Source organism: Budorcas taxicolor, chromosome 15 (assembly GCF_023091745.1).
Source record: "Budorcas taxicolor isolate Tak-1 chromosome 15, Takin1.1, whole genome shotgun sequence".
Classification (NCBI taxonomy): Eukaryota; Metazoa; Chordata; class Mammalia; order Artiodactyla; family Bovidae; genus Budorcas; species Budorcas taxicolor.
In genome coordinates, this window is record NC_068924.1 from 76,260,008 (window position 1) to 76,268,755 (window position 8,748).

The 8,748-nt window shown below is 39.1% G+C and overlaps 1 protein-coding gene across 1 annotated transcript; it reads left to right on the plus strand.

The window, feature by feature from the left end:
- Positions 1–6,089: 6,089 nt before the first annotated feature.
- LOC128060666 (olfactory receptor 140-like) lies at positions 6,090–7,016 on the plus strand. Its single transcript, XM_052653044.1, has one exon. It carries the CDS (start codon positions 6,090–6,092, stop codon positions 7,014–7,016), a length of 927 nt encoding a protein of 308 aa, XP_052509004.1.
- Positions 7,017–8,748: the final 1,732 nt, after the last annotated feature.

Genomic DNA, 8,748 nt, shown 5'->3' on the forward strand with positions numbered 1-8,748 from the left:
CCTGCTTGGAGAATTTTGAGCACTACTTTGCTAGCATGTGAGATGAGTGCAATTGTGTGGTAGTTTTAACATTCTTTCACGTTGCCTTTCTTAGGGATTGGGATAAAAACTGACATTTTCCAGTCCTGTGGCCACTGCTGAGTTTTCCAAACTTGCTGGCATATTGAGTGCAGCACTTTCACAGCATCAACTTTTAGGATTTGAAATAGTTCAACTGTAATTCCATCACCTGATGCTTCCTAAGGCTCGCTTGACTTCACATTCCAGGATGTCTGGCTCATGTGAATTATCACACCATTGTGATTATTTGGGTCACATTGATTTTTTTTGTACAGTTCTTCTGTGTATTCTTGCCACTTCTTATTAATATCATCTTCTTTTGTTAGGTGCATACCATTTCTGTCCTTTATTGAGCCCATCTTTGCATGAAATGTTCCCTCTAGTTTTCTTGAAGAGAGCTCTAGTCTTTCCCATTCTATTGTTTTCCACTATTTCTTTGCACTGATCCCTCAGGAAGGCTTTTTTATCTCTTCTTGCTATTCTTTGGAACTCTGCATTCAAATGGGTATATCTTTCCTTTTCTCCTTTGCTTTTCACTTCTCTTTTCACAGCAATTTGTAAGGCCTCCTCAGACAGCCATTTTGCCTTTTTTTGCATTTATTTTCCATGTATCCCCATTGATCCCTGTCTCCTGTACAATGTCATGAACCTCCATCCATAGTTCTTCAGGCACTCTGTCTATCAGATCTAGTCCTTTAAATCTATTTCTTCCATTGTATACTTCCATTGTATAATCATAAGGGATTTGATTTAGGTTGTACCTGAATGGTATGGTGATTTTCCCTACTTTCTTCAATTTAAGTCTGAATTTGGCAATAAGGTGTTCATGATCGGAGCCACAGTCAGCTCCCAGTCTTGTTTTTGCTAACTGTATAGAGCTTCTCCATCTTTGGCTGCAAAGAATATAATCAATCTGATTTTGGTGTTGGCCATCTGGTGATGTCCATGTGTAGAGTCTTCTCTTGTGTTTTTGGAAGAGGGTGTTTGCTATGACCAGTGCATTTTCCTGATAAAATTCTATTAGCTTTTGCCCTGCTTCATTTTGTACTCCAAGGCCAAATTTGCCTGTTACTCCAGGTTTTTCTTGACTTCCTACTTTTCCATTCCAGTCCCCTATAATGAAAAGGACATCTTTTTTGGGTGTTAGTTCAAGAATGTCTTGTATGTCTTCATAGAACCATTCAAATTCGGGTTCTTCTGCATTCCTGGTCAGAGTATATACTTGGTTTACCATGATATTGAATGGTTTATGTTGGAAATGAATAGAGGTCATTCTGTCATTTTTGAGATTGCATCCAAGTACTGCATTTAAGACTTTTGTTGACTATGTTGACTATTCCCTTTCTTCTAAGGGATTCTTGCCCACAGTAGTAGATATAATGGTCATCTGAGTCAAATTCACCCATTCCAGTCCATTTTAGTTTGCTGATTCTTAAAATGTCGACGTTCACTCTTGCCATCTCCTGTTTGACCACTTCCAATTTGTCCTTGATTCGTGGACCTAACATTCCAGATTCCTACGCAATATTGCTCTGTACAGCATTGGACCTTGCTTCCATCACCAGTCCCATCTGCAACTGGATATTGTTCTTGCTTTGGCTCTATCTCTTCATTCTTTCTGGAGTTATTTCTGCACTGATCTTCAGTAGCATGTTGGGCACCTACTGACCTGGGGAATTCATCTTTCAGGGTCCTATCTTTTTGCCTTTTCATACTGTTCATGGGATTCTCAAGGCAAGAATACTGAGGTGGTTTGCCAGTCCCTTCTCCAGTGGACCACATTTTGTCAGAACTCTGCACCGTGACCCATCTGTCTTAGGTGGCTCTACACAGCATGGCTTAATTTCATTGAGCTAGATAAGGCTGTGGTCCATGTGATTAGATTGATTATTTTTCTGTGATTGTGGTTTCAGTCTATCTGCCCTCTGATGCCCTCTCTAAGGGCCTACCATCTTACTGGAGTTTCTCTTACCTTGGATGTGGGGTATCTCTTTATGGTTGCTCCAGCAAAGCGCAGCTGCTGCCCCTTACCTTGGACATGAGATATCTCCTCACAGCCTCCACTACTGACCTTGGATGTGGGTATCTCCTCTTGGCTGCTTGCCTGGCTTTATATAAAAGTATTCCTGAATTGAATTGAATTTTGTTACCAAACAATTTTAATATCAGTTTTATCTCTTTTACTAGATAATTATAATGGGCCTTGCAGTTGGTGGCAATATATGAGTATCATGATACTTTAGTCATAAAAACACAATTTAAACATAATAGTTCTGTCCCAGGATTTAATGGCCTGGTTTCTTATTTCTCCATGGTAGATGTGTTCCTATTCCCTTTCTTATGTTTTGCTATATAAATTCTGAATGTTATTTCCTACTTTTAATACCTATATGGATATTATAGGATTACTTTTAAATGACAAATGCATTTTTATCATTTCTGAATATAATTGAAAAATAGATTTATTTTCATCATTATCATGTTCATCTATTTCCACAATTGACAGAACAAACAACTAGTACCATAAAATTTATCTGGTATGAAGCACTAAATTTATAATGAGGTTTGTAATTATCACTTAACATATAGCTGAATGCAATATTTAGAAATTATGGCTACTATGAATGGTCATTAACATTGTTGAGTAGTGTCCTAGTCTTTGCTATCCCATGGACTCTAGCCCTCCAGGTTCCTCTGTCCATGAGATTTCCTAGGCAAAGATACTGGAATGGGTTGCCATTTCCTTTTCCAGGGGATCTTCCTGACCCAAGGATTGAACATGTCTCCTGCACTGGCAGACAGATTCTTTACTTCTGAGGCAACAGAGAAGTCTGTCATGAATGGTAGATCAGTTAAAATAAAATTATTGTTCAGTCACTAAGCTGTGTCTGACTCTTTGCAACTCCTTGGCCTACAGCATGCCAGGCTTCCCTGTCTTTCACTGTTTCTGGGAGTTTGCTCAGATTTATGTTCATTGAGAAGGTGGTGCTATCTAACTATCTCTTCAAAATAAAATAATATTAAAAATATTTAAAAATCTGATAGTAATGTGCTGAAACATTTAATTTTTAAATACCAAATACTCAGACTCTGTATTTAAGCTCATTTACTATCAAATAATCAAGTCCATAAGTGTTTAACTTGTTGCTAGGTTTTTCTTTTGTGACTATGTTTTACAGAATCTGCCCAAATGCAGGAGACCTGGTATCAATTTCTATGTTGGGAAGATCCTCTAGATTGGAAATGGCAACCTGCTCTAGTACTCTTGCCTGGAGAATCCCATGGACAGAAGAGTTTGATTGGCTATGGTCCAAGGGGTCACAAAGAGAAACATGACTAACTAACCCTTTTCACTTTATTTTCACATAGACTTAAAGATGAAGCTTAAAATTAAAAAGGAATACTATAAAAGCACTTCTTTGATGTTGTTATGAGATAATTGGATTGTTAGCAAGACCTGCTAATGATGGAAAAATACCCATGAGTTCCAATTAGCCACATGTAAGAAACTTCATAGACTTTGCCCACAAATAGGATATATCATAGTGCTTTTAAGACTTATACAGTGTATAATCAAAGAGGCAATGAGCTAGCTGAAATTTTTAATCTTATGACTTGACTTCTTTCCTGGGGAACGAACAGCTGCCTGGGGCCTGGTCATGGCGCTAGGTCAGACATTTTCATAGGTGAGATTATTTTTTGAAATCACATAATCATATATTCTCAGGTATAAACATATGTTCCAAATCATATAATCACTCCTCATCCAAATTTACCTGAGGTTTAAGATCTCCTTAAGCATACAAACATCAAGAAATGTAGAATTGACTACAGTACTAAGCAATTTAGAAGTAAAATATTTTAGAATCTTTTTTCTTATTGATATGTATTTAAATTAGTTTAGCTTATAATATAATTAGCTACAATGAATAAGTTAGAATAACTATACAATTAAAATATGCACCAAAAATTTTCCTCACTTAATATTACAACTGATAATTTTTTCATGGTATTGCACAATTTTAAAAGCATCTCTTTTAAAAACTAAATATTATTCAAAAGGATGCACTATATTTTATTTATCCTTTCCTCCACTGTGGAACATTCCACACCCTTTCTAAATTTTCCACAGCTGTTAGTGATTATGTTGAACATATTTGTGCATAATGATGTTTCTCTTAAACTATTTTACATTAACCTTTATTCCTAGAAAAAGTATTATGGAGCCAAAGAAAAATTTAAGAAGTAATTTATTTTGTTTCATAGTTGTTTATAAAGCATTTCTATGAATTGTGTCTAATTCTTACTTTGTTTACACTACCTCTTCTTTGATCTGCTGGGAGATCCCACTAAAGGAGGAGGAAGTTCAGTGAAGCTGCTGCGTTGTGTTCCCACATATGCACACAATTTTCATCTTGGAAAATTAAGAAAAAATAGTTTATATCTGTTTATCTTTGAAAAGATATGCTGTATGGAATATGTTTAATTTTACTTATTTCTCTTCTCTTTGGCAAATTGATCACCCCAAATTGTATTAGTAACACATCCTGTAACCAGGAATGATGGGAGATGGACACTGTGGGGAGACAGGAGAAGGCATGAGAATGCGTGGAGCAGAAACAAAGGAGTGGGAAGGCCATGCAGGTGGTGGAGAGATGTGCTGCCACTTTGATGATACAATTTCAGGAATTAAGTTCATTCAATAGCATCACTTTTCATGATCTTATGTGAGCAACATTCATTAATGTGCTCAGCAGGGGGTCAATAAATATATGTTTGATGAAGGAATCTGTAGTAGGAGTTAATAGTAAGTAATGGATTTTATACATGTTTTGATAGTTGGTGTATTGATATATATGTTTATACATATAGTGTATTAGGTAATGCTCTAATTTATCTTGCAGAGTATTTCTTTCTGTTCTCCTTGTTAAATTTTTATTGTTAGAGCTTTGAAAATAAGGATTTCCTATGCTTGATAAATCCTTGTGTATTGAACATCTATGAAAGTGTTTATGTTTTAATCCAAGTCTTCTATAGCTATAAATTTATAGAATATGATTATGCTAAATTGTATGTGGAGCAGAATTTTGAAGAATTAAAAAAATCAATAAACAAACACACCATCTTGAAAGAAAAATGACCCAATATGTGTACTTTCTTAGAAGCAATTAAATACTTTCATGCTTACTCTAAGGAGTGTGTCAGAAACTGTTATACTGGAGTGTAGCTTCCTTTCAAATGTTTATCTGTTTCTTATAAAGTAGAGAGATTACAGATCAACAGAGCTGAAGGACAAGAGCAGTTGAATTCCTGCTGAATTTATGGTTTGGGGAAGCAGACATATGCTTACCCTTAGAGAATGGCCATTCAATACCAGCCCTTACTCATCACCCATTAGGTTTCAGGCAGTGCAGACATGCCAGGCACTCTGGTAAGGGATGAATAGCTTATATGTCCTGGTAGGTACAAAGGTGCATGCATTTCCAAGGACTTATACACACCTCACTAAATTCACTCCATGTGGTATTTCTTGACCATATTTTTATCTTTCCACAGTTTGACCTGAGGGTTGGAATATAAATTCTCATGGAAGAGGGAATAACTCTTGCCTGTGTATAGCACTTCTCAGCTTTTAAGAAACCTCTGAAAATTGCAATTTGTTACCTCACAGACACAGAGTAGGGCTTGGGAAGCATGGGGCACTGTGGTGACTTAGTCCAATGGAGTTGGAACCAGTAGGAGAATCCAAATCTCATTTAGACAGCCTCTACATGTCTCATGTAGACGGTGTTTTCTCGGCAAATTACACATCAAATGTGGCCCTACTGATGTTTTACAGGTGACAGGTACTAGATGTCTGAAGAGATGTAAAATACCATGGTGAAAATGAGAAAGACCTGACTCGAGTACAGGGCAAAAGTTCCAGGGGCATGTTGCACGGTGACTATTTTGTTCTAAGAAAGTCAGATCACAAGCCTTTCATGATTAATGAGTATCATTCTTTATCCCAGGAAGCTGCTGCTTACTGAATGGATGTCCTCAGGCCTCCCAACAATGTGACGGAATTTGTTCTCCTGGGACTCACACGGAATCCACACGTGCAGAAAATACTCTTCATTGTCTTTCTGTCCATTTTCCTCTTCACTGTGCTGGCCAACCTGCTCATTGTCATCACCATCTCCCTCAGCCCCACGCTTTCTGCTCCCATGTACTTCCTTCTCACTTACTTGGCCTTTTTAGATGCCTGCTTCACATCTGCTACCACCCCCAAATTGATTGTTGACCTACTTCATCAAAGAGGAATCATCTCATGGCGAGGCTGCCTGACTCAGATCTTTTTAGAACACTTTCTGGCAGCATCAGAGGTCATCGTCCTCACTGTCATGGCCTATGACCGCTACGTGGCCATCTGCAAGCCTCTGCACTACATGACCATCATGCGACAGGGGCTCTGCCAGCTCCTGGTGGTGGTGGCCTGGATCGGGGGGATCCTGCATGCCACTGTGCAGATTCTTTTCACCATGGATTTGACCTTCTGTGGTCCCAATGTCATTGACCACTTCATGTGTGATTTCTTCTCACTGTTGGAACTTGCCTGCAGCAACACCTACATACCTGGAATGGTGGTGGCAGCTAACAGTGGGGGCATGTGCTTGCTCATTTTTTCCATGCTGCTCATCTCCTATATAGTTATTCTGAGCTCTCTGAAATCCCACGGCTCTGAAGGACGACGCAGAGCCCTCTCCACATGTGGCGCCCACTTTACAGTAGTGGTGCTCTTTTTTCTGCCTTGTGTGTTCACCTACACACGTCCTGTGGCCGCTTACCCTGTGGACAAGTGGGTGACTATGTTCTCTGCAATCCTCACTCCCATGTTAAATCCTATCATTTACACAGTGAGAAACGTGGAGGTGAAAAAAGCCATGAGGAATCTGTCGAAGAGAAGAGTAGTTTAGGTTGTTCAGAATGCCAATAAAGTGATGTTTTATACACACAGGGATGATTAAGTGCAAATACTCAGTTGCTAAGTCATGCCAGACTCTTTGCAACCCCATAGACTGTCACCAGCCAGACTCCTCTGTCCATGGGATTTCCCAGGTAAGAATACTGGAGAGGGTTGCCATTTCCTTCACCAGAGGGTCTGTGCAACCTGAGGATCAATCTGATTATGATATTGACCGTATGGTGATGTCCATATGTAGAGTCATCTCTCGGGTCATTTAAAAAAGTGTTTGCTATGGCCAGTGTATTTTCTTGACAAATCTCTGTTAGCCTTTGCCCTTTTTCATTCTGTACTCCAAGACCAAACTTGCCTGTTATTCTGAACATCTCCTGACTTTCTACTTTTGCATTCCAATCCCCTATAATGAAAAGGATATCTTTTTTTTTGGTATTACATCTAGAAGGTCTTATAGGTCTTCGCAGAGCCAATCAGCTTCACGTTCTTCAGCTTCAGCAGTTGGGACATAAACTTGCACTACACTGATGTCAAATGGTTTGCCTTGGAAGCAAACAGATGATTCTGTTGTTTTAGAGACTGCCCAAATACTGCATTTCTTACTCTTTTTCCTAACTCTGGGGCTACTCCATTTCTTCTAAGGGATTCTTGTCCACAGTAGTAGACATAATGGTCATCTCAATTAAATTCAAGTCCCTTTTAGTTCACTGATTTCTAAGATGTCTGTGTTCAATGTTGCCATCTCCTGCTTGACCACATCCAATTAACCTTGAACCCTGGACCTAACATTCAAAGTTTCTATGTGATATTTTTCCTTACAGCATCAGACTTTACTACCAGAAGCATCCACAATTGAGTGTCATTTTTGCTTTGGCCCAGCCGCTTCATTCTTCCTGAAGCTATTAGTAACTGCCCTCCGTGCTTCCCCGGTAGCATGTTGGGTCCCTTCTGACCGGGGGGCACTCATCTTCTAGTGTCATATCTTTTTGCCTTTTCATACCGTTCATGGGGTTCCCCTGGCAGGTTGCCATTTCTTCCTCCAGTGGACCATATTTTGTCAGAACTCTTCACTATGGTCCATCCATCTCGGGTGGCCCTGCATGGCATGGCTTATAGCCTGCTTCTAGCTTCACTAAGTCATGCAAACAGCTTTGTCAAGACAAGGTTGTGATCCACGAAGGGACTGAATAAGACTATAACTACTTTATTAAACTGTCACTATCTCTGTTGTAAAATCTATTATATGAATATAATACTCATGTAAGAAGAAACTTTCATATATTACCCTATTTTATTAATTACAGTGTCCTCAGCCATAGCATATTTAGTGTATTAAAATAGGTAGCACTATGCAATTTAATAGTTGGTGTCCAACACCAACTCCCAGAGACTGCTCAGATTCATGTCCATTGAGTTGGTGATGCCATCCAACCATCTCATCACACCTTACAGACCTTAATCAGTGATATGGTTTAGTAGTGTTTCTACACAGAGGATGAGATGGTTGGATTCCATCACGGACTCAATGGACATGAGTCTGAGCAAGTTCTGGGAGACAGTGAAGGACAGGGAAGCTTGGCATGCTGCAGTCCATGGGCTCACAAAGAGTTGGACACGACTGAGAGACTGAACTGGACTGAACTGAAGCTGGAGATTATTGAGGGAGACATTGCACGCACAGCTCACAAAGAGTCGGACACGACTGAGTGACTGAACAACAACATAATTTT